Source organism: Tiliqua scincoides, chromosome 1 (genome assembly GCF_035046505.1).
Source record: "Tiliqua scincoides isolate rTilSci1 chromosome 1, rTilSci1.hap2, whole genome shotgun sequence".
Classification (NCBI taxonomy): domain Eukaryota; kingdom Metazoa; phylum Chordata; class Lepidosauria; order Squamata; family Scincidae; genus Tiliqua; species Tiliqua scincoides.
Genome location: NC_089821.1, coordinates 66185763 through 66211802, shown reverse-complemented (window position 1 = coordinate 66211802; position 26040 = coordinate 66185763). Strand labels below are relative to the sequence as shown.

General features: G+C 43.8%; 1 protein-coding gene across 1 annotated transcript; it reads left to right on the top strand.

Annotated features, from left to right (window-relative positions):
* Positions 1-390: 390 nt before the first annotated feature.
* OOSP3 (oocyte secreted protein family member 3) lies at positions 391-9597 on the top strand. The gene is made up of 9 exons (XM_066620029.1): positions 391-469; positions 1200-1378; positions 2928-3040; positions 3586-3689; positions 5084-5255; positions 5686-5797; positions 7252-7435; positions 7737-7784; positions 9317-9597. The coding sequence occupies exons 1-9, from the start codon at positions 391-393 to the stop codon at positions 9595-9597; spliced, it is 1272 nt and encodes a 423-aa protein (XP_066476126.1).
* Positions 9598-26040: the final 16443 nt, after the last annotated feature.

Here is a 26040-nt window from a genome sequence, read left to right as displayed (position 1 = left end):
TTCTGTATCCTCAGAGGCAAAGGTGGTAAAAGTGTAAAGAAAAAGGTACCCCCATTTTCTCTTTTTTCCTTCCTTTTTAATCTGCTTTGTTCCTTCAATTGACAAATGGAAGAACCACAACACTTTCTATATTCAAACTACTAATTATAAATAACCTCCAGCCCCTCTACTGAGTTTACATAAATACTGTACTATAATCTCATTGATAAGAATAACATTACATCAGAGTAATTACCTAGCCAAGAACTATCCCATTTAAGAAGGGAAATAGGGCCATCAACTTGGAGGCCCAGAGACACCTGGGCACTGTTTGGGCTATAAATAAAGCTGATGGAGAAATGAGGACACCTTGTTCATATCTGACTGCTGGTGGAGTAGGAGGTGTGAGTAATGGAGCAGCAGCTGCAGCAGCTATGGGTTACTTTACTTCTTTTAGGTGTTAGTACTGCTTCTGCTCAGAATGTTTCAGGTAAATATGTGTAAGTGGAGTAGGCAAGCAAGATGGATGAACAGAGCTATTTAAGGTGTTTTAGGAAGAGGTTGTTTTGCATGTTGCAGTCACAGCAGGGACTGACTTATATTTGTTTAGTGCTTCCTGCTCTTGGCAAAAGTGTTGCTACTTTCATCTTTAAGTAGTTGAGGAACAAGGTTGTTGTAAAATGACTACAGCATAGAATGAGCTGTGTGCCGTTGTATAAGGAGAAAAGGAGACTTCATGCTTTACTTCAGAATGCCCCTTTCTTTATTGTATTCTTCCTACTGTAAGTCCCTCCTACTAAAAGAAATTAGTACAGTTAAGCCAGCCATTTTCAACCACTGTGCCATGACACACTGGTGTGCCACAGGACTTTGGGGGAGGATCATTTGTTAGTAGAGCCACTGGGGGATGTGAACCCCTGCTGTCAGTGTGGTGTGCCTTGTCAATCATCAAAAAACTGGTGGTGTGCCTTGGCAATTTTAGTCCCTTGTCAGTGCACTGTGAAATAAAAAAGGTTGCAAATTGCTGAGTTAAGTTGTAGTCCTAAGCAGCCTGTGGAAGGATATTCTCAGGGTTGTTGTCAGGATATTTTGTGCCCTAGGCAAGGCTAATTATTTGTATTCCCCTAAAAAACAAAGTTCTTGACTGCAGATGTGCATAGTGGAGTATACACTGAATTTGGCTAGTACCACTGGTTGACCTATTATTGTGTCTTCTGCAGTGTCTGTGTCATGTGGAAGCTCCCACCTAGTAATCACAGTGCCTGTGGATCTCTTTGGGATTGGAGTACCCGTAGATGCTGATGAACTGATCCTGGGATCTGGCTGTGTTGTAACTACTGCGGACCTACAAACACTACAACTAGAATATCCTCTTGCTGCATGTGGGGCCACTAGGAGAGTAAGGCAGTAACTTAAATAATTATCTAAGAATCCTGGCAGAGTTGTTGTGAGTTTCAAAAGGCATTGCTTCCCCAAGAAGTCCCTTCTGAATGGAGGCAATAGGCTGCAGGGTCTACCCTAAATCAGTTGAACTGGATGAGTCCCAAGACAGTGAAGACTCAAATATTTATTTCTGCAGAGAACTGAACAACATAAGCTATCCAAAAGAACAGCTAGCTGTTCTGCTTGTATTAGGAACTGAAAGATCATAGTTCTTCTAAATCTGATTAATGGGGAAAACTCTAGACTGCTAGGTGATGTGTGGATTATAAACTTAACCTGGGTTTAAACTTATCAGATCTTCCACGGAGAGTGTCTGCAAAAAATGGAATGCAGTAAAACTTCTAGAAGAATTAAAGTTGTGTCTGGCTATGACAGAATTAGCTTGGTGTGGTCTGGTTTCTTGCAGGGAAGTTCTGAGAGTATAATTCTGGCAAGCCTAATGTGAACATAGTTACATTTGGCTAGGCAACTTGGAATGTTAAATATGCTAGTAGTTATGGGTTGTCTAGGCTCTAAAATAGATAACAGTTAAAAATTTAAAAAAATTGAGTTTGTCCAGCTATAAAAATTCCTTGAGCATTCCTTTGTTTAAGAAGAGAACTTTTGGGATTTTGTCAGAATCAAACTCTAATTTAGATTATTGCTAAATTCCAAAGTTATGCCAATTTTGCATCTGCTCTAGAAACCTCCCTAGACATAAGGCCCATGGTGATCACTGCTAATGCTGTATGGTGTGCCCTAATCTGTTTCCCAATCTGTAACCAAGTCAATTTTTAATGGGAAAAAATAGATTTGTTCTCTAATAGAAAACTGGTATTACAAAGGTTGCTTTACTGTATATACTGGTTGAGGGATATGGAGCAAATGCAAAAGATGACTGAAAGCTGGGTGGCTATAGGAGTGCAGAACAAAATTGGAATTTCTTCTTGGCTTTTGAAACAATCCATTTGAATACATGTTGAGTGGCTTCCTGCTTTCAAAATATGGTCCGAATCACAGTACAGGCTTAGAGTGGGGGTGTCAAACTCATTGCATACAAAGGCCCAAGTTACCATTCATGGTGCCTGCTGAGGGCCTGAAGTGACATCATGAAGCAGATGGCCAGAAAGAAGTACTTTTTCCTCTCATAGAAACTTATTGGCTACAAATGATGGAATAGAAAATGATCAAATCTTCTTTGTATTTAAGATATGAGAGAGCCCAGTTATAACAAGAGCTGGATAAATTGCTTCAAGAGGGGCATTTGGCCCCAGGGGCCTTATGTTTGATATCTCCTGTTTAGTGACCCTCTTCATTGGGGACGACTAAAATGGAGTGGCCTTTTCAGGAGATCCTTGCTTAGCTCTGAATTGTTCAATGTACATAGCAGGTATTGGGAAATGAGAAGGCTGGAAGTTTATACGCGCAAATCTTGCTATCTAATTTCACAGTACTACTTTCTCAAGAGGTGGTTGTAAAAAAATTCTAAGAACAGGACTGTGTTCCAACAAAACTTTGTTTCTTAGCTTCTTCCAGGCAGCATCCATTATAGAAATGTTCTCCACTATGTACCATCAGCCACAAATGGTGTGATCCGGGCCAGTCGCTTCTCCCATCCCATAGACTGTTTCTATCCAAGGTGAGTACTGGCTCTGAAAGGAGGGCCTTGTTGTTAAAAGCTGCTGAATTACCTTGATGTTGTAAAAAGATCTAACCCCTGAAGTTAATGGCAAAAGACTTCATTGGATTATTCTAGCTTGGGCAAGCTGTGCCACTAGTGATCCTTTCAAGGCAGAGCAAGAAGCTATAGAACCTTATGGTTCTGTGATACTTTCCAAAATGACTCTGGCTATAAGGTTGAACTCTGTGTGCTCAAATGTGCATTTTCATACTGAGGATGCCTTAACAGCTCACTGATTTAAATTTTTAATGAACAAATGATACCCTGATACCCAACACACAGCTAAGGAATCCTAGGCATCCAGATTCAGGGTCTTTGATTCCTAGCAAAGTCTGTCTGGTCCCTAAACTGGTAACGGATCATGAAACATCTGGGATTTGCCAGAATAACAGTATCCCAAGCAAAGAAGTAGTGTAAACCTTTGAAGCAATGCATAGGGTTGTCTGTTGAGAATAAGAATGTGGCTTCTAGGCTGTAGGGTGAAGCTTTTATCTCTGTTCTAGGTCCTGGAATGTCTCATCACGGGAACTCCAGCCCACATGGGTCCCCTTCAATTCCACTCTGATGGACACACAGCGCCTCGACTTTACCCTTGAAGTGTTTGACAGTAAGTGTGCTAATCAGCTGGCACTTGCCATCTCCATCCATTCTAAAGATTGTAATGCTTAAACCTGGGAGTTGCCTTCTAACTAAACTACAAGTGAAGGTGCACAATAGTTTTATTCAGAGAATGTGGCATCAAAGAGAGCTGTCTGCTTATGACATGCATTGATTGCCCTTTTATGACTGGTAAATGTTTTACTGTACCAGCTTTTTAAAAAATTGTCTGGAAGTGACCATTTTATGATGCACATTTATTTTGCCACCATCTTCAAATTGCTTGCAGTTCCCATGTCTGTCTTAATTCTTCATTAAAGAGTACAGGTATAACCTAACTGCCCATGGATTTTTCACCTGTAGTTTTACCAATGCAGGCACTCTAAAAACACCCCTTTACTCAGTCTTACCATTGTAATGCAGGAGAGCGGCAGCAGTCAATCCTCCAGGGGCTTGGAACAGCTTAGTTTCAGTTCACTCTGAGACAAGCAATCCCTCCCTTCCCAGGAGTGAAAGAATGCAAAGATTACACAGGCCAACACACATTTTGCTTCCTTAAATGTTACACCAATTCCTGGGTATATTTGGGGTGCTGATTCCAAAAATGGCATCCATTTTGCCCTAACACGTCTAGTTTTGGAGATATAGTATAGCCTCATTGGTGAATGGTTCAAGCAACTTCCTCATGAGGAAGCCTACACCATGGCTTCCTCATGAGGAAGCTGCTTGAACCATTCACTAATGAGGCTATACTATATCTCCAAAACCAGACAGGGCAAAATGGATGCCATTTTTTGATTTGGCACCCCAAATTCATATCAAACCACCATAAAGTTTGGGGGAAAATGTTTCTGGCTCTCAATTTTGTGGGCCTGAGTTATCCACTTTACGTTCTCTTTGCATTCTTTCGCATGCTTCAGGGGGAAGGGAGGGGGTTGCTTGCCTTGTCGTGAATTGACACTGAGCTCTTTGCTTGCCTGCTGCCACTCTTCTGCATTACAATAGTAAGCAAGGCTATTTTTAAACCACTGAGTAAAGGGACTTCATTTTCTTTGATTTCATTTAATGCAATTGTTGGCATCCAGGGGGGTTCTGGAAACAGAACCCCTGCGGATGCAGAAACACAACCTGTACCTTGTCAGTATTTCCATAACCTAATATGATTTGGCTACTGGGAGGTTGGGGGAGGCAGGATAGAAGTCCAGTATCAAATTCTCAAAGGATTATAAATGCATTCATTGAACAGACCCTCACTGTTAGGCAAATGCAACAAATGCCATTCAAATTCAGTCAGAAACCACTGTACTGACCTAGTCTTCATCTTGGCCATAACTGAGAACACTACACTGCCTTCTGGGGAAGCTGAAAATCATGAGACTTGTGTGCTTATATTCTGTTTCTCAGGTATGTGGTCACTACCAGTGTCTGATCCCACTTACTATCTTGGGGACCTAATCAACATCCAGGCATCAGTAAGACAACAAAACCATGTACCTCTGAAGATTTATCTGGATGAATGTGTTGCCCGCCCAAATACAGAGTCTTCTGTAAAGTATGAGGTCATCACAAATCATGGGTGAGATACCGGGAGTGGCAAGTGAAGATAAATGTGGTGCTGCTGGTGATGCATTGTTGGTCTCTAGTGGGAGCTTGAAAGAATTGTCTTGACCCAGATGTGATTGGTCATAGCAAGTTCAATGAAATCAAATCTTGAAAAATAAATGACCAGCGCATTTGGAAACTCTTCTTAATGATGCTGCTGTGGGTTCAGAATGTGGTATTGTCTTCTATAAAGAAATAGCAAGAAGCTCAATTTGATGTCCATTGGAGTGAAAAGAATGTGATGACAGCAGATTTTTTGTCTCTAAACATTGTCTCTTAGAAATCATCACATCAATGTTTTGCTCAATGGAAGCTGAGATGCTGCAGTCCATGTTCAAGTGAAGTTCTGATCCTAATAACATGGGGGAGGAAACGTGCTATTCATTTTGGCTTCTATCTTGCAGATGCCTTGTAGATGGGCAGCACAGTGGCTCCCGCTTCCTTGCTACTCAAGAGCACAATGTCATCCGCTTCCAGCTGGACACTTTCACCTTTGTGGGAGCCTCTAACAATCAGGTGAGAGGAGAAATGAAAATTGAACTTGAAATGTAGGGCTAATACATATGACCAAATACAGCTTGACACTATGGTACCAACTACATGCTTACTCTTCCAGAAGATTAAGTAAGTTGCTACTGTGCATTAAGCAGAACTATATGATGAGGAATTGGTTGTGGCTCTGCTATTGTACCCGTGGCAGCAACACCACTGGCATTTTGAGGTCTGTAATGGCTGTGGGACTAGGACTGACTTGAATCTAATTCTGTGTCCCACTTATTGGGCAGCTAAGTGGTAAACATCTCTGCCAGCCTCTTTCTCCTGGGCTAATTAAACAGTGAGCTCTGTAACCCTAGAACCATCTGAGATATATGTAAAGTACTTGAAAAATGGGGTCATCAAGACACTGATGTTGACTAGTTTCCCCACCTTGACCATGCAACAGTCTTTTAACAGAATTTACCTCTCTAAAGACGAACTTAAAACCTAAGAGAAAAAATGTGGACCGTGTTGTGCTGTAAAAGGCAGCAAGAGGTGGGGAGAACCACCTAGTTACAAAACTAGATTAAGAACAAAAATCTTTTAGAGGTGTGTGTCTTGCATGAAATGTGTAATAGATTCCCAAATGAGAAATCTGTGCCAGCTTAGAGTTCATGATAAACTACTTGGACCACATCTAGGTTTCTCAAAATGACCTTTTGGTCTCAATTTCCACCATACCTTACCTTTGCTCTCATGGCTTGGCTGCCTTCTGACTTGATGAGGCAGGGGACCTAAAGTAAAATAGCCAGGCTGATACTGGCACTTGGCATAGAAAGGGAGTCAAGAAATGTACAAGTAGAGAAAGACTTGAGCTGCTAGTAATGTTCATGAATCCAGATGTTTGAGGGTGGCAAGCACATGGACAGTCTAGACACCACCACTTTAATGTGGATATTACTATCACCTGGGCTGGCCCAGAACTTGAGATGGCTTGCCAAGTGCAGCCCCTTATCTGATGTGCCAGCATCTGCTCTCCCACTTCCCAGTGTTCATGCTTGGCACTCTCTTGCTGTCCACATTTCCTCTCTTCCCATCCAGGGAGAACAAGCAGCAGTGGAGGCAAATAGGTAGACAGAGATGGGCACTTCCACTAATCTGCTGCCTTGAGGTGGCTGCTTCAGTTGGCCTCTTGAATCAGCTGGGCCTGCTGTTGAATAAATGAAGCAAGTGGATAATGGCATCCTATGGTTGGCCTCCTGAGCTCCATATCCTGGAGTGGGGGTATATGTGTTGAAGTGGGTGTGTCTTCCTCTGCAGTCTTTTCATGTGCTTGAATGACACAGCAGATGCTTAGTGTAGGAAGTGATAGGATTCCTGCACTTCACTGTTGGACCTGCCTCATTGCACTAGAACAACAAAGTTGTTTCCCTACTCCAAAAGTTTAACATGAGACAACAACTTAATGTAAGGCCTAATCTACTGTCTTCTAGATCTACCTCGTATGTCACTTGAAGGCAGTGTCTGCTGGCTTTGCAGACAGCCGCAACAAGGCCTGCTCCTTTGACCGCACAACTGCATCCTGGAACTCGCATGAAGGAGATGACTGCTCTTGTTGTGCCTCTCTAACTGGCTGTGAGAGCAAGAGGAGAAAAAGACAGCAACAGCAAAGGAAAGGTGAGCTCTCCATAAAACCTCCCTTGCAGAGTTATCATTGGATTTGGATACCAATTTATCAATTAAAAGTTTAAGTAGAATGACTACCTAATTCTTGGCACCCAAATGAGGCCTGCCACTGAACTGTGTGGCTTCATGGATTTTACTTACTTGGGGAGGAAACTGACTTGCTTCTCTCTTCTCTGTGAGAAACTGTACACAGAAGGCTTGGTAATGCTGTTATGGTAGCCCACCATCTGTGCAGTAAAAAAAAAACAACGGGCTTGAGTGGATGATCTCTAACTTGTGTTGCCTTCTTTAGGGCTCTCAGAGGCAGACCTTGAAGTTGGTCCTATTGCACTGAAAGCAGGTGAGGGGGATTTGTCCATGATGAATGGTATCAACTCCTTTGCTGTGACCGGTGCTGTTAGACTTGAGACTCCCCATGCTGCACTCTTGCTTCGTGACCAGAGGGTCAATACTATTGTCATGCAGGGGGAAGCAAAGAACACCACCAATTCTACTTCTGGTGAGAATGCCAAATCTATGTTTGCAAATGAGGGACGGTGATGGGTTTTTATTGCCTGGGTTGAAGCTTAACAGGCTTATTGAGGACCACACCAACAACAACTCCTTTCCCCGCTCTATAGAGGGTTGCAAACCTTTGAAGGCAATATTTACACAGATAGGCCAGATACCCAAAGTGTATACCTCAAGTACAGTGTGCTGTTGCTGCAAGCCTCTTATTGGTGTAACTAAATTGTAGATCAAAACTAGCTACTGGTAAAATGGGCAGAAATTTCAGGGAACTAAATGCTTGAAGATGGATTTGAATGCATCTGCTACTTGATAAAATTTTCTCTTCTGTTCTGTAGCCAATAGTAAGAAATGGCAGGTATTGAGCTTGAACTTTTAGCAGACAGACTTGTTCAAAACCTTGATTTAATTGGCTGACTAAAATACGTACCTTTTGGCAGCTAACAAGTAGTTGGAACACAGTGCTGATATTGACAAGAACATGGCAAGAGTCTATGTCCTTGTATAGAATTCCATATTTCAGTTAACTAAACTTGAAGTGAAAGTACTTCTGGACGCTGGGAGTGTATCTCACTGCTGAGGAGCAAGCAACCAGTCCCTCAGACATCTGGGTTTGAGGTGATGGACATCCAGGGTTTCTGATGAGCACTTGGTAAGGCCTGATTTCTCTCTCCAGAATGATCCAGAATGTTGCTGCCACAGATCTCAGAAATACAGTAAATTCTCATTATTGGCACATTCCAGTTCCACAGATTTGCGTATCCGCTTCTATAAAAGTGGAACTCATTTTTTCACACAAGAAGTCTCTTCATGGTCATGTGCAGTAGCAGAAAACTCTGAGGCCTATCTGCAGCATCACCATAAGAGATGGCAGCCATGCATAGTGCTAATGAAGTGTGACCAAGCACTCCTGTCCAAATGTGTTGTGCTGAACTTAATGGATAAGATTTGTGTGCTTGACTCAGCTTTGTTCTAGAAATTGGGTAGCATCCATAGGCAGACAATTCAAAACTGACCATCCGCTCAATCAGCCAAAAAGATATTTGTAAATCTGTGCCTGAAACAGCACTTTCTGGAGTAGAATGTACATATAGTAAAGGAAATGGGCTCTACAAGAATGGTACACAATGTTATGGTGATGAGTGGCAAAGTGTGTAGTGAAGAAGGTCCATGGGAACCTAGTCTATAGGATTAATGCTTCAGTAACTGCAGTTTTATTACCATGGGGCATTCTGGGAACGTAATCCCCATGGCAAATGAGAACTGGCAGTGTGAACAATCCTGTCATGAGCCTGCAACTGACCAATCAAGGACCAACCATCCAGCTCTGTTCTCCATTTATATTCTTCTCCTTTCCCTCTACAGGACTCCACCTTCCCTTCTCCACTGCCACTCTGGTCATAGTTGTTGCCTGTGCTTTCATTGTCTCTGTGTCCATCTTGGGCTGCTACTGCTCTACCAGACGCTCCCACAGAGGATACCGCATGGAGGTTGTGGGCGCGGCTTTGGGAGAGGCTGGTGCTGTTGCGATGGCAGCTGCAGCGGGTGGAACATCTGGTGCCGGGGCTTCTGGGGATTCCAGTGCTCCTTCCAAGAAAGCTACTATTGGAGTTGCTGCAGCGAGTGGACAATCTGCTAATGTCTAAAACTAACACTTTTAGCAAATAAAACTATTGCAAAAGGGGGAAATGGTGTGGCTTCATTGTATGTAGAGCTTTGTGTTGAAAGAGGTTCAGTAATACAGCTGGTAAGCAGACATGTTCCCTGCCCTTCCCTTTCTAAGTTCCCAAGAAAGAGTTAATCCTGCACCCACTGCACTAGATCAGGGGTCTCTAAACTTTTCGGCCAAAGGGCCACATCAGATACCTGGCACAGTGTTGAGGGCCAGAAAAGAATATATAAAATTTAAATAAATACATTAGAGATGGAACTTACATGAATGAATGAGCTCAAATGTCCAGGATTTCTCCAAGCACCAACACAGCCCAAGAAATATAGCGCACACTTAAATGGACCCCCATTCCTCCACCCCACAAGCACAACTTGGTTGTGTTTGGTCAGCTGGGCCAGAGGCCCTCAGGGCATCAGAGGCTGGCTGCAGCCATCTAGTCCCTGAGCCTGGAGACTCCTGAACTAGATGATAGGGGAGAAGTGTGTCCTCTTGAAAAAATTGATACATGGAATGGGTGCAGCAGGCAGCTTTCCCTATAGCCCCCCACCCAACAACTATAGGACTTCAGTCATTAAAAGGTTTAAGGGCTCCAATTTGCAGTACTAAACCGGCTGTGATTTTGTAACTCCTTCCTGCCTTAACCAGTGTGTTGCTTCAGTCTTGAGCAAGACAAAGCTGAGGAAATACAAGAGAACTTTATTACTAGGCAGCAATTCTTTAAGCTTCTCTCCCACAGCTTCACATGCTTGTCCTCTTTCACACTGGGTAAAGTAGCCAGCACATATTCTAGGTCTAGCAGCATTTGTTCAGTTCATTTGACTCTCTGGTTCACTTTTCAGGACCACCTTCATTGCCAGAGCTTTAAAGGCGCAACAGGGAAATCTGTTCTCCAAACCTCATGTTTAGAGCACTACACAGGGACTCTTGGAAACTGGGAGTTAGTGTTGTGAATGTCACCCACACTCACCTTGGTTTGAGATGCTGCCTTGTCTATAAGCACAGCTAGAAGCACAGCTTCTATCAAGGCTGAGAAAGATAAAACCAGTGAATAAAGATAAAATCAAATAATGAGTGCTGGGGGGGGGGCAGAGGAAAACATAGCACAAAGGTATACAACTTACCATATGTAAAGCAGTAGGTGAGACCATTAGGTAGCCTATGCAATTAGTGGAGGAGTGGAGTATAAAGTAAAAATACAGCTGCTGTTATTTACTGCTCCTGCTCCTGCCCCTGCTGTACAAACAAAATGGATAATGCATTATATCAATACTAGCAAAAGCTTCCCTAGCTTAATTGCTGCATGGTGGACTGCTGTCAGAGGTTGCAGTCAGATCAGTAAATATCTTTGCAAGATATAAAGCTGCAACAGTCACAGTAGGACATGACTATCATGAGCGCAAACATGATGCTACTTTGCAATCAAAGAGCAAGATCTGCTCTGGCAGTTTCTGGACCAGACCTACTCTCCTAGGGGGTGAAAAAAAAACTTCTGACATCAAAGTCTAGTCCTGATTGGCTCAGGGGACCTCTGATGAAAACACAGTAGACTTCACAATTAGGCAGGAGCATTGTTTGTACTGCCTTTTTTCATATGAGGAGCAATCTACATGCGTGACTAGGTCTACCTTTAGCAATGGTTCATTCCTTTCTAGATAAAATAGTTTGCATCTGTCAAGACTTAAACTACACATTGATTCTTTTCTGGATTCTTTTCAGCTTATATGACCTAAGGATGTGGACAGATCCTCTGGAGTAGGATGCCATCAGCATGCCTGCTTGACCCTTGTTAACAGTGGCTTCTAAGACTAGCCTGGGGAGGTCTGGCCATGTGAGTGGAAAGGGCAATTAGTTCATCCTTGGTGGAGGGGATGCTAGCAGAGCCACTGAAGATGGTGGTTCAGCCCCTCCTGAACAAAAAACCTCTCTAAATCGTACCATGTTGTATAAAGTCTGGCCAGTATCAAACCTCCCCTTTCTAGGCACTAAGAGTGGGTAGTGGTATCTTGGCTCCAGGAGGTCCTGGATGAAATTGAGTATTTCTAATACTCAGTTAGGCCTTTCAGGCCTGGATTTGGAAAGGAGACAACCTTGGTTGCCTTGGATGACCTGTGCTGGGGACTGGATGGGGGGTGTATCCCTGTTGGTCCTGGTCTATCTTGTCCTCTGTGTGATTTAACATCTACCCGAAACTACTGAGAGAAGTCATCTTGGGATTTGGAGCTGGGTGCTACCAATGATCATATCCAACTTTATCTCTCATTTTCATCAAATTCTGAAGTGGCTGTTAAAATCCTGGTGCATTGCTTGGAGGTGGTGGGGAGCTGGATTTGGGTTAATAAGTTGAAATTAAATCTAGACAAAATGGAGTTCCTCCAGGTCTGGAAATCCATGATGTAGATGCTAGATTACCGACCTGTTCTGAATGGGGTTGCACTCCCTCTTCAGGAATAGGTACACAGCTTGGCAATTCTCAGGGACTTGCAGCTACTCCTGGATAGCCTGGTGGCAGCTGTGACATGGGGGGAGGCTTTTGTTCAGCTTTGGCTGGTTCCCCTGTTATGACCATACCTGGGTCAGTTGGAGCTGGCCATGATGGTCCACACTTTGGTGACATCTTGATTAGGTTAGATGGGGCTGCCTTTTGAAGACTGTCTAGAATGCAACGGCCTGTGTGGTTGCTGGGGCTAGGTGATTTAACTCAATTGGACTGCTGATCCAGCAGCAGCCCTGGCTGCCGGTTAGTTTCCAGGAACAATTCAAGGTTCTGGTTTTGATCATTAAAGTTATTTATGGCTTGAGGCCAGGGTATCTAAGGGACCATGTCTTTCTGTACTAGCTTTGATGCTGTGGGGGTTTAACAGAAGAAATGCTGCACTGTTAGTGTTCTATCCATTGATACTATGCAAATTTTCAATCCTTTTCATTTATAACTATAAGTCTGTAGCCACTCTACAAGCATCCTGGCCAGGGGCAGCAAAACCTGGAATGCTCTTGTAGCGAGATGGCTACAGACCAGTTGTGGTATGTGTTGCAACAGCAGGAGACAGGGAACCTGAAATGGGGCTGGTGTTTCCTTTTTGTTGTGTAGTTACACCCTAAGTTCATGGTATATTTTGTTTTTACAGAGGATGTTCATATCTCCTAAAAGGTAAATTATGTATTGTCAGATGTACTCTCAGGTTGATGATTATGGTACTTGTTCCAGGGCTGCAGGATATGTCACTGCATGGAGCTGATTGAACTCAGACTGCATACAGGCATCTTCTGTGTGGGGTGGTCGCCACTTGTCTTTTACAAACCAATGTGGGGGAGAAGCACTCTCTGGCCACATGGACAACAGCTTGCAGGAGAGGGTCCATTATGGTTACACCATGAGTTCTTGCACCAGGTGACACCAACCCTAGTGATGCTACTGGTCTGAATAATAGCCTTTTTGCACTGGAAATCCTTCCTCTATCTTAAGAAGTGAGAGACAACTAATTACACTTAGGGCGCAATCCTAACTGTGCCTTTGGCCGACGCAAGAGAGAAAGGGAGGTGGGAAGGAGGAGGGAGGGAGGCATTCCTAGGCGGGGCGGGGAGGGTGGGCAGGAAGAAGAAGGCGAGGCTGGGATTTGGCAGTTAAGCTGGATCCCAATCCCTGTTCCCAGGGAGAACAGAGCAGCTTGAAGCCACTCTGCTCTCCTCAGACTTGCAACACCTTCAGAGGTGGTGCAAGTCCAAGGAGACCCATAGGGGCCAGCAGCCTTTACCCAGGTGTAAGGGGAAAAGTTTCCCCTTGCCTCTGGCTAAGCCACTTCTGGCCACAATCCTGCGCTGGATACAGTGCAAGCCTTCTGGCTTGCCTGTTCCAGCACAGGATAGGATTGTGCCCTTAGTCAAGGACTGCGGAACAACAATCTCAGTCCTGGTGTTCAGAACAGATTTTTGTGAGTCTAATTCCTGGTTCACATTAAACTCTATTTTTGTTTTAAACTTCGGGTTGTGCTTCAGTGATTGCTAACATCCATGCAGGATACATTGTCACTGTCCAGTGCTTATGATGTTATGCTACAACCCAGTGCCTCACAACAACTTTCACTTTAGGGTTGTTTAGGTCCCCATATGTTTCAGGTGCTGCATGTAGCAGCTTTTGCCCATCCTTCAGTGGGTGTATGAAGCATGATGCATCGGACTGTTCACTCCTACAGTTCATGTTTACCAAGAGCTCTGGAGGTGGTCCTTCCGAGCTTTGCTGGGGAGATATGCTTTGGGTGGGGAAGCTGAACAAAAAACCTGCAAGCATGTGCTCTCTCATTGATCTACAGACCTGCACTTCTGCACCCCAGAGGACTGCAGCTTTCACTTCCTTCTCAGAACAGGTAGTGGAAAAGGTCAAATTGGGCGTTTCAGTGACAGTCGCAAATGACCTCTGTGAGCCCTTTTGTCCACTTTGCTTCAGTTTTTTATAGGAAGACTTAGGGCCAAATTACACGTGATATCAGAAGATGTGAGAGTGTCACCTGCATTTTTTCCACAATTAACTGCAGCAGTGGGAAAGGGCTTGAATTTGATCAGAGCCATGATCCTGTGGAATGGATTTCCCTTTTCCTCATTTTTCTGATAATAAATGGCCCCCAGAGATATCTTCAATAGCATCAAAAATTTACTCAAACCCCCTTCAACTCTTTTCTGTTCCTTGTTACTGAGGAACAAGGAACTCAATTATGATGAAAGGACCAAACTTTTTTGTTGGGTTCACTTTGTGTACTCTGCATCAGAGAGCTCAACAGATAAAATGTGATAGACAAGTTCTGAAGCAAGCATGTCTACATTCTGCATCTGGGATAAATGTTGTATATTAACAGCATATAATAATAATAATAACTAGGTATTTATATACCGCCTTTCTGGTCATCGGATTACTCCTCTGACTTTATTCAAGGCGGTTTACATAGGCAGGCATTTCTAAATCCCTCAAGGGGATTTTTACAGTCATAAAGGTTCTCTCTTTCAAGAACCAACAACATTTCAGATGGATCTTCCTGGTTTGGTCTCACTTCTGGCCTCCAGTTCTCCCACGCAGGCTGGGAAGCAGTCTCACATGGAGGGCAGCCAAGACGCTTCTTGCTCACACCAAGAGCAGGTGGAATCACTCAGCTTGGCTTTGTCAGCTGCTTCAAGGTCTCGATATTCTCAGCTGTCCAGGGAGCTGCTGGTGTCCTCGAACTGGTGGCCTTCTGATGTTATCTTCGGGCTAACGGAGGCTCTACCCTCTAGACCAGACCTCCTGCCCAGCATATGCCTGTGTCACTTTTTCCAGCAGTGGCCTGAGCACAGAAGGGCGTGGAGATGAGGAATGGCATAATAGTAACTAAGATTACAGGCAGTGACCTGCCAAAGTCTGGAAACTCCCTAATCCTGGAGGGTTTGTAACCCTTTCAATTTAGAGGCCATCTTTCTGAATCAAGGCAAACCACCATCTAAAGAAGATTTCAAAACCTCCTATTTCAGGATAGGGTAGTTACCCCTGATCAGATTGCTGCAGGGGAGTGAGAACAATCTTCAAGTCTGCATCACCACTGCTATCCATTAAAAATATTCCACAGGGGATTGTGATAGATAGCTTTGAACTTTTTGTTGAAAAGCGGTGTATAGGTCATGTCTCGTTATCCACTAGGGTTGTGTTCCAGAACCCCTAGTAAATTTGAAAAACCGTGGAAAAATAGATTTAAAGATCCGATTCCAGGTTTCTTGCCCCTCCATTGCTCCTAATAAGTTTGTGTTGACATCCTCAGGGGTTGATTCTGGAACTCCCTACTGATACCATAAAATGTGTTAAATCAAAGCAATTTTAAAAAATTGTCTCTTTACAATTGTGGTTTTAAAACAGCTTTTCTTATTGTTGTAGAGAAGCAGTCAGCAATTAGAACTGCAAAGAATCCCCTGCCTTTGCCTGGCTCAGCTGAAGAATGGAATGAACGCTTGCATGCCTGTCTTTCTACAACAGTAAGAAAAGCAGTTTTTTAAACTGATTTTAAAGAGATGCATTTTCCCCTTCTCCAGGGATCAGCACATTCCTTCTCATTTGCAGTGGCCATTGATATGGAGTCAAATCTGTGTATAACAAGGTTGGACCTGTATAAATATTGTTAATAATAATAGCTAGTGATAGCCATTTTAGCCTTTCTGTTACTCAAGAGATAACTACAGCAATATTTATATGTGCCCATGCTCTCTCACACACAAACTTGCCCAAAGACAAATGGAAGGTGACTGGGCCTGTTAGCTGTAACTGAAAAGACACCTGACCCGGGTGTCCTGAATCTATGCAAGATAGCCACTAGATGTCATTGTGACAACACAGTCTAGTAAAGACCTGCAGGCAAAAATCTGTACCTTTTCTCTTAAAAGCAAATCTTTTTAATCTTAAATATTTGTTCTACAATTATCCAAAGGTTTTGTGCTTTAAAATAAAAAGTTCTATTCTATCCCATCCATAACAGTCATCATGCAATGAGAAAATGTTGCTGAATTAGCTTGGTGTTGCATCTACTCTATGACCAGAGACACAGTGTAAGATTAAACATTCTGTTATAGCAATCTGTTGTTTTTTTAAAAAAAAACAACCAAAAATTAACTTTACAGTCGCTTGAGCAGTGATAATTCAGTGATGTGTCTTATAGGAAAAAGCAGTTATCCTTGTTCTGAGAGTGGGTCCCTATTTTCATTTATGAAATTTTGTCAGAAATGCTACTTTAGTCACCAGTTGCTCATATTATCTCAAACTGCTTTGCCTTAAAAGCCAGGTCCCCACATCCCCACCATAGAAAGCTAGTGGAGGCACTAATGACTCCACCCATGTAGTGAGGGCCAGCCCAAGCCCTCCTGATACCCGAGGCAGCATGCCAAATCCCCCATCTGATGATGTGTCAGCCTCTGTTCCTCCCACTGCCAATAGCTCAGGGGTGTCCAAAGTTTTTGGCAGGAGGGCCACATTATCTCTCAGACATTGTGTCAGGGGCCGGGGGAAAAAAGAATTAATTTTCATTTAAAATTTGAATAAATTTACATAAGTTTACATAAATGAATATACTAAAGATGAACTTATATGAATGAATGAAGGTCTTGCAATAGCTCAAGGCCTATGAAAGGCTTTGCACTTTGCTGCTGCTGCTGCGTCACGGATGTGAAACGGCAAGCAGCGGAGGGAGCACTCATCCCACAGCTCACGCAAGAGGTCAAACAGTCGCCCTCACACTGAAAGCAGTTGCATCGGGCCAGTGTGGGCTTCAGCAAGTCTCCAGCGGGCCAGAGGTTCATTGGAGACTGGGGGCTCCCTGAGGGCCGCATTGGGAGACCTCGAGGGCCACAGTGGCCTCAGGGCCAGGGTTTGGGCACACCTGCTCTAGCTCAGCCTCCCTGCCACATTTCCTCTTCTTCTCTGCCCCTATTCCTTTTCCAATCTGATACGGTGGAGCAATAGAGACAAGTAGGCAAATGGCTGACCTCCACCAATATGCAGCCTGAGGCAAGTACTTCAGTTGGTCTCATGGATGGGCCAGCCCTGTATATATTGCTGCAGCATCAGTCTTTGCAGCCTTTTCCAATCTCTTTATGTGACTTTCTTCCTACTTATTATATACTACTTCTCAAGTGGTTTATATAGCAACATAGACAAAAAGAAAGAAAAATGCCTAAATGCCAGTTGAAGTACTAGACTAAATTCCAGCTCAGATAAGTGAAGAGAATAGATTCAGGTGGCAGTCTGAATGCACACTTACTGTCATGAGATGACCAGGGGGTAACATTTAGCAAGCCTCCAGGATGTGGCTTTGCCTACTGATCAGCTGCTGAGATTTCCCAAAAGATGATCAAGGCTAGAGTGAGGGTGGTGGTGGTGGTGGTGGCTCTTCAGAACCAAAGTTTGGCTTTTTCCCTAAGGCCTGTGGGGCCTGATGCTTCCTTGCACCCATCAGCCCGTGCAAATGCCATGACACTGGACTGAGACATGCTCACTTACCATGAACCTGTACCAGGCTTGTGTCCAAACAAACATGGCCAAAATTGTGTCAGGCAGCATAAAAGGCTGGACATTTTCTATTGCTTCAGTGCATGCTTAAGAGCACAATGGGAATTAGTCCACATTTCTGGTAATGAAAGTTGAACCAGGACCCATTTGTTGTTCTGGATTATTGAGGTGATTTGTATGGGTCTCCAGTTAGTCACATGATTATTCTCTTGCTCTTTTTCTCCAGTTGACTGTGGTGGCCATCCTCACCCCGTAATTAAGTGGTGCAAAATAGTAAGTAGTGCAGGTTCCCGAACACACGCATTCAGGACCTGCACTACTTACCATTTTGCACCACTCTAGCTATGTTACTGTCCTCACCCTGGCTGCAGACAAAGTCAACATGGCCTGGGCCTGGTAAGTAGGTTGGTAGCCCTGCAGGAATGTTGGGTTATGGAAAAGGCAAGAGAAGCTGACCCCAGCAGTGCAGAGTCAGGCATAATCTTTCCCACTCTTGAGGAGGACCAGAAGAACCTTCAGGCCAGGATTAATGTGGTCTTTTATCTGCTGATGCTCTTACACATACACTTAACCAGGGAAACCGGTTAGCTGATGTCACAGTGGTTAAGACTGAGCTGCAAGCTAGCGCATCTCCTGGTTTTATCTCCCCCGTGCCATGAACTTACTAGGTAGCCTTGGGCTCAGCCTCAACTCCCCAGCAGCAATATGAGTATAACAACCGTACAGGATTGTTGTAAGGATTACAGCAGGACAATGTATTAATAATAATAATAATTATACCATTTGTAACCCACCTTTCTCCCTGGAGGGCACCCAAGGCAGCTAACAGCTATTAAAATACATAAAATATACATAAACTATAAAATACAAATAAAATTATAAAATAGAGAATAAAAACGAAACCGGATAATGCATATCAAATGCTTTGGACGCTCAGAAAGCAGCATGCATATGCTAAGTGCTGTATTCTTCATCCCTCCTACAAGATAATCACCACTATGAGGTAGTGCTGTTCCAAATATCTTCTGCAGCAAAAGGAGCAGAATAATCACAGGGACTAATCATGAATGGGGAGTGCCCATCATGGTAAGGTGGGGGCAATGTTCAACAAACGGTGATATCACTAACTATAGTGCTTCTCTTTGAGGTGAAGGCCTGCCTGGTGTTCTATATCATCTACACCGTAGCAGTGGCCATGATCAACTTTTTCTGTTTGGTGGATTTAGTGTATGATTCCCCATAACCAGTACATCAGCTGTTCTAGAAATGAGTCTGTGTGGGAAATGCACCCTCAGATGTTGGTGAGATTAGGTACAGTACCAGAGTCTCTATTTCTCCATGAAGATTACCACAGCCAATGCTGAGGCAGCTGGTTGAAGCTGCACGGGAAGAAAGGGTTGGTGGGGGCTATTCATTGCCCTTACAATCCAACCACATACATCAGTAGTGCAAGCGCATGTTACACACAAAATCCTAAATCTGACCAGGATACCAGAACAAGGAGAAAAATCCATCTTCTGAAGTCGGATCATATTCTGCAAATCTGTTTGGACCGGGAGGGCTCCTGCAACAGCACTCTCAGGTCTCTCCTTATTACTACACGAGTAGTCATGGCCTACCCCACAGAATCTTGACAAGATGGATCATTCTCTGTGGAGATTCCCATTTCCTCCCTCAGGTCCCCTGGACCGTGAGAATGACTGCCAAATGAGCTTAAGCAGATACAGCCATAGAGGCTACACAAGCATCAACTGGGTCAGGTTCTGTGCCTGGCTGATGAGTATTGTGTCTTCCGGCTTGTGTGGCTTCCATAATGATCCTCAGGTAATGATGAAGTAGACATGGTGAGTGTCAACAGGGATATAGCAATAGCCTGGGGTTGTCTCTAGAACACATTGCCCCCTAACTTGTCACTAATCCTACCATGCTTGCCCCATATGCCTAATGTCATATGATTAGCAGTAACCATTTGGGGAGCTGAGATGGCCCAGGTGTGAGAATACAGAGGGGCAGGGAGTGGGAAAGAGGGTGAAAATGAATGTATGAAACAGGATGAGAGAGAGAGAGAGAGAGAGAGAGCTGGATGTTGTCAAAGTGGTCAGATAGCTCCGCCAGCAGGCCAATTCCAAAATTATAGCTCCTGCATACAGACTGCCCCAAAGTGCTCCCTGCGGTGATGCTTCCCACAGCGGGGATAACATTTGAAAGCCTTTTACTTCATGTGATGGCAGAAACAAGCAATCTCACCCCAAGTGTGTTCCCAGTTGTCAGGAATGTGTAACACTGTTGTGGTGATGCTGCACATATTTTTGACAGGCAGTTAGCACAAGAGGCTTTCAAAAGTTACACTCATGCTGTGGAGTGCCACCAGAGGAAAACACTTTTCAGCAGGGTGTAACATTTGAAAAACCCTTGAGTCAGATACAAAAAGAGGGGGGGCAGGGAGGAGGATGTTAAAAGGCTTTGGAGAACAAGGTTTGCTGGTTATAGCTCTAAGTGGCACCTGAGTTGGTCTTTCCTACACAGGCCATTGCCATCCCAAAGAACGTTGCCAGTTCCACTGATATCAAGAGAGAGCCTACATAAGAACATAAGAAAAGCCCTGCTGGATCAGGCCAAAGGCCCATCTAGGCCAGCTTCCTAGATCTCACAGTGGCCCACCAGATGCCTCAGGGGGCATCCAAGATAACAAGAGAACTGTATCCTGGTGCCCTCCTTGCATCTGGCATTCTGAGGTAGCCTACTCCTAAAATCAGGAGATTGCACAAACACATCATGGCTTGTAACCCATGATGGACTTGTCTTCCAGAAATTTGTCCCAAAATTTTAAAGGCATCTAGGCCAGATGCCATCACCACATCCTGTGGCAAGGAGTTCCACAGACTAATTACCTGCTGGGTGAAGAAATATTTTCTTTTGTCTGTCCTGATTCTCCCAACACTCAATTTTAGTGGATGTCTCCTAATTCTGGTGTTGTGTGAGAGGGAAAAGAACATCCCTCTATTGATCTGCATAATTCCAGCCAGCTCTGAAACCCTTTTTCCCTAAGCCAGAATCCTTAGCAACTGATGCAACATTGTAATAGAGGACTCCTAAGAGGGGAGATTTAGGAAATGGCCACCCTCCTGGTGAGCAGACACTGGAACTTTGCTTTTGTTCTCTCCTTTGACTATTCCTGCTCAAAGCCTTGGATCTGAACTTGGAGTCTATGGTACAGTATCTTTTTTAACATTCAGCTGCCTTTTTAGGATGCAAATCCCCCGTGTTGCACAGAAACCATTGCAATGCAGTGAAGGCACAAGAACCCTGGTATTGCTCTGTGGTGATCTAAATGTCACAGGAAATGTCAACGTTTGTTAAACTTCAAGCAACCTGCAAGTAGTTCTGAAAACAAATTTGGCTGCTTTTTATATTTTCAAAGGAGATCCGCCACTTGCTTCCTGCCCCAGCATGCCTCTGTGTACCCCAAGATTTTTTGCATGAAACAGGGCTTCATACCATGTCTTCAACAATACCAATCAATCTTTTTCTTAGTGTCTGTTCTAAACATTCCGTTGAAGGACACATTCTGTGATATATACAAACATGCATACTGTGTTGTGAAGATTGATTGGTCCTACTAAAAGGATTGTTTTTCTGTCTACATGATTTTTGTTTTCCTGAAATGTCCTATAAGAACCTGGCCTGCAACTGATAGCACAAAGAAGTGTAGCCTTGCCTTTTTTTTTTTTTTTACCCAGATTCTCATCAAATGCAGCATAAAGAGGGCTGGGGACAGAGATGTGGGGCTTTGAGATCACGTTGTTCTTTAATCTAAGTGTTAAAGGGCTTCCTAAGGACACTGAAGGCAATAGCTGCTCCCACTGCTCTGAAAGTAATTTCACAGATGAGACAAAGTCAAAGAGCAAATACTGGTCCCTTATTCTGCAGAAATGCAGTTCTCATTACTAAGCCCTTCATGCAAGATGCAAACCTGATAAAAGCCTTCTGGGTATTAGGAAGCCTCCTTCTCAGAAAAGTAGGGTAACCCTGTGTTTCTCAAACTGTGGGTCCAGGAACTACCAGTGAGTCATGACTCAGTTTTTGGGCATTCACAATACTGACTGAGCAGATTAGGGGCCCAATCCTGTCCAATTTTCCAGTGCTGGTGTAGCCATGCCAGTGGGGCATGTGCTGCATCCTGTGGTGGGGAGACAGTCACAGAGGCCTCCTCAAGGTAAGGGAATGTTTTTTCCCTTACCTTGGGACTGCATTGGGACCGCACCGGTGCTGGAAAGTTGGATAGGATTGGGCCCCAGTGTATGTACATCAAGGGGTAAATAAGATGCTGGGGGGGGGGGGAGAGAGCAGTGCTGCCCAATCACAATTATAGCCACACCCCTTGACAGTCATAAATCAGGTAGCAGCCAAGGGCCTCTAAGAAGTTTGGGAACCACTGGGTTAGTGCATATAGTTAGGACCCCTTCACGCATTGCACTAGGCTAGGGCATATAGTCAGAATTTCTTTCCGGTGTACACCTGAAAATGTAAACATGGCAAGCAAATGTTTGCAAGTGTATATGTCATACAGGCACTCGTGACTGGGAACCTGGCATTTCTACAGAACCCTGTGGAGCATACAGCATTTCTTGTCACCTTAGTATCTTGCTCTTTCTTTAAGGAGCTCAGAGTACATAGCAGAGAAATGTGATGCACATTAAGCTGCTGAGACCTCCAACAATGCCTAATGAGCAGCTTCTCCTGCTCTACCCAAAGTCCCGTTCCATTTGCCTGCTATGTGGTAAAGCTGGAGTCTTGCTTGCTATAACTAAGGGTGGACAGAGAAAAGGACACGAAAATGACAGCAGTTCTGCTTTCGTAGCACTTTTAAAAATATATACAGGTACAGCCTGTCTGGTGGCAGGTTTTGACATGAAGAGAGGGAGTGCACGTGGGTGTTGACCACATTTTCCTCCCTTGGGTGAAACTGGATTCCTCAAACTTTCACAATACAAATGACCAATGTACATACCAACAAACTGAACGCTAGTTCCATCATCAAGTCTTGCCCCTCCTTTTATGCTCCAGGTTGGCCATTATTTTTAAGCATGTGTGGATATTTATTTAACAATTCATGTGTTGCTTTATTTAAATTTTAAAACATAATCAGTTTTTTTAAATAAAGGAGCAAAATTGCACCAGATATTTGGGGGTGTGCTCATGACCTTACAAACACTGGCCAATCACTACTACTCAATCAGTGCGGCACATCACTTGCTTCTGCAGCAAATGCTCAAATCCAGTTTTTCCTAAGTTTGACCCTAGAGAATAAATAGGCTGCATGCTTCCAGAGCAGCCCCACCACTCAGAATTTTATATTTGGATGTACCCACAATTACTTGCCTAAAGAGCATCACTGATAAGAAAGGACTTAACTTTTGATTTCTCACATGTAAATCTAACACTCTAACCACTGCACCACACTATCTGTCCAGCAGAGCTCCCAGTCAGGAAGGGCTGCAACCTTGTAACTCTGATGCAGCCACAATGCAGCTCCAAGTTAAGCTCTGTGAGGAGGCCTCTATGACTGCTCCCCCCACTGCAGGATGCAAGGCGTGTCCCATTGGCACGGCTGCATCAGTGCTGGAAAGTTAGAATTGTACTGTTAGTCTAGTATAAATATTTGAAGTCTACAATATGTTGTTTTTGACACAACATATTTCAACATAAATTCTTCAACCTCCTCCAAGCTCCTACTATAAGCACTAATCAGCACTCACCAGGAGGAACTTGTAACTGCCTACTTTCCAGAGAGGTAGCTGTGTTAGACCATGGCCTCAAAAACAATCTTTTAAAGACACTAAAGACTAACACCTTTATTGCCACAATAATGCTGCTTAGGCCATAATAAATGCTTCCATCTTTAGGGCCCCACAGGACTTGCTGTTTTCAGAATTATTGCTGTTTACTAATGCAAATGAAAGGTTTTGCTCCTTTTCGTAGTTGTGGTTTGAGACAGAGGAAGCCGCAGCACATGACGAACGGATGATATGATGCTTGCTAGCTTGCCTGCAGGTGGCATTTATCAAACCATGTCATGACAGCCAGTCTCATGGAATCTGCAAGTTAACACTCATATCTCCCCATGGCTAGCCTTAGAGCAGCAGCCCAAAGAAATTCTTACTGCAATTTAATCCTCTGCATGTTTACCTGGAAGTGAGTCCCACTGAGTTCAATAGGAACTTATTTCCTGGTACATGTGCATAGGATTGTTGCACAATTCTATGCACTCTTATTTGGTAAGAGACCTCATCACCTTCAGTTATCTGCTTCCTGCAACAGACTCTTTACCAGCCTTTGGCTTCTGTAGCTGACCCTTTCACAGCATTTTGAAGGGCAGCAGTTGTGATTATGTTTAGTTCCATGCTAAGAAAAACCTCACTTCCTGATTTTGTATATCAAACTTCTGTGAAAGGCAGAAGTCTTTTTTTTTTTTTTTCCTTTCCTGGCCCTAGCAGAGAAGATAGTAGGGACTTGCCATTACAAATGTTCTGAAACTTACAGGACTAATCAAGCAGTGTTAAGGTTAAAGCTGTAAAGATTGTGTTCTAGATGTACCCAGCTTGGAGAAACTCCCCTCTCCCCCGTTTTTCACCCGAAGAAAACTCTAGGTTTAGTTAAATGGTGCTATTGGTCTGCTGGTGTAGCACACAGTCCATAAATAGTTTGTGTTCCTTTTTGTTCAGCTTGCCTTGCATGCCATTTTCCTGTATCAGATTCTGCACTGGAAGATGGAAATAGGGTTTATTAAAACTACATTGGTACAAATGTAAAGCAGCACAGAATGAAGGCCTACCAGGTACACATTCAGACTGCCCTGCATTGTAGGAGCTACTCCAGATTCTGGTGTATTACAGCACAATATGGAATCAGTAGGGCCTTGCCTTGGAGTGGCTTTCTAAATATGATACACTGGTCACACCCTTCTGACTGTTGAACAGGTTGGTTGTTTCCTTTGCTACAGAGTGAATGTCTAGTGCAGTGATCTTCACCCTTTTTCATCTCGCAGCACACTGGCAAGGCACTCAAATGGTCAAGGCACACCATCAGCTTTTTGATAACTGACAAGGCACACTGTGCTGTCATTGGGGGCTCACATCCCCCAATGATCCTATTGACAAATGACCCTCTCCCAAATTCCCGCGACACACCTGGGGACCATTTGTGGCACACCGGTGTGCCACAGCACAGTGGTTGAAAATGGCTGGTCTAGTGACTAGATGCTCCTTTGAGCTGCTTACAACAAGCCTGAACTATTCATTGTCCTGTTACTCAGAAAGGCTAACAACCAACCCAATCTATTGAACTCATTGGGAATTACATCTGAGCAAATATGCCTAGGAGTTCACTAGAACTCACTCCCAGGTAAGCGTTTACAGGTTTTCAACTTCCAGGCTACCTCCTTTCCACCTGTCCTGCCTTTGGAAATAGGATACAAATACCTGGATTGAAGAAAATGTGTTTTTTCAGCCTTTTCTGATGTGGCATGTCAATGTTGTGTGGCATGCCTTGGATGTCTGTAGTCTGTTCCTTTTTTCATAAAACCATGTACTGCTCAGAGCAGGTAGAGTGCATGTGTTGTCTTTTGGGGTTTGGTGGCTCACAATATTAGTTCCAAGTAGACCTGTGTGGCATGTACATGGCTGGTTTGGGTGTTTCTGACTAGAAAAGGGTTAAAGAAAAGATTGCTCTCCCATTTCAAATACAGTAGTTTCTAGAATCTCTCCCATATCTTTTTTCTGGTTATAAAATCACTGTTCTAGACCAGGGGTGTCCAAACTTTTTGGCAGGAGGGCCACATCATCTCTCTGACACTGTGTCGGGGAAAAAAAGAATTAATTTACATTTCAAAATTGAATAAGTTTACATAAATTTACATAAATGAATATATTAGAGATAGAACTTATATGACTGAATGAAGATCTCGCAATAGCTCAAGGCCTATAAAAGACCTTACATGAAGCAAGGCCGACCTTTCCTTTGCTGCTGCATCACAGATGTGAAACAGCAAGCAGTAGAGGGAGCCCTCATCCCACAGCTCCTGTGAGAGGTCAGTTGTCCTCATGTTGAGAGCAGTTGCGTTGGGCCAGCACAGGCTCCAGCAAATCTCTGGAGGGCCAGAGGCTCATTGGAGACTGGGGGCTCCTTGTGGGCCAAATTGGGAGTCCTTGAGGGCCACATGTGGCCCCCGGGCCAGGGTTTGGGCACCCCTGTTCTAGACCAAAATACATGGAGTATGTGTGGGCCACATTGGGAAGATTGCCAGTGAAGATGGACCATCAAAATCAAATCAAAATAACTGTTCCACCCTTTTCCATTCCATTCTGGACTTTATACTAGCCTCCTGTAACTCTCCTGAATGTGTTT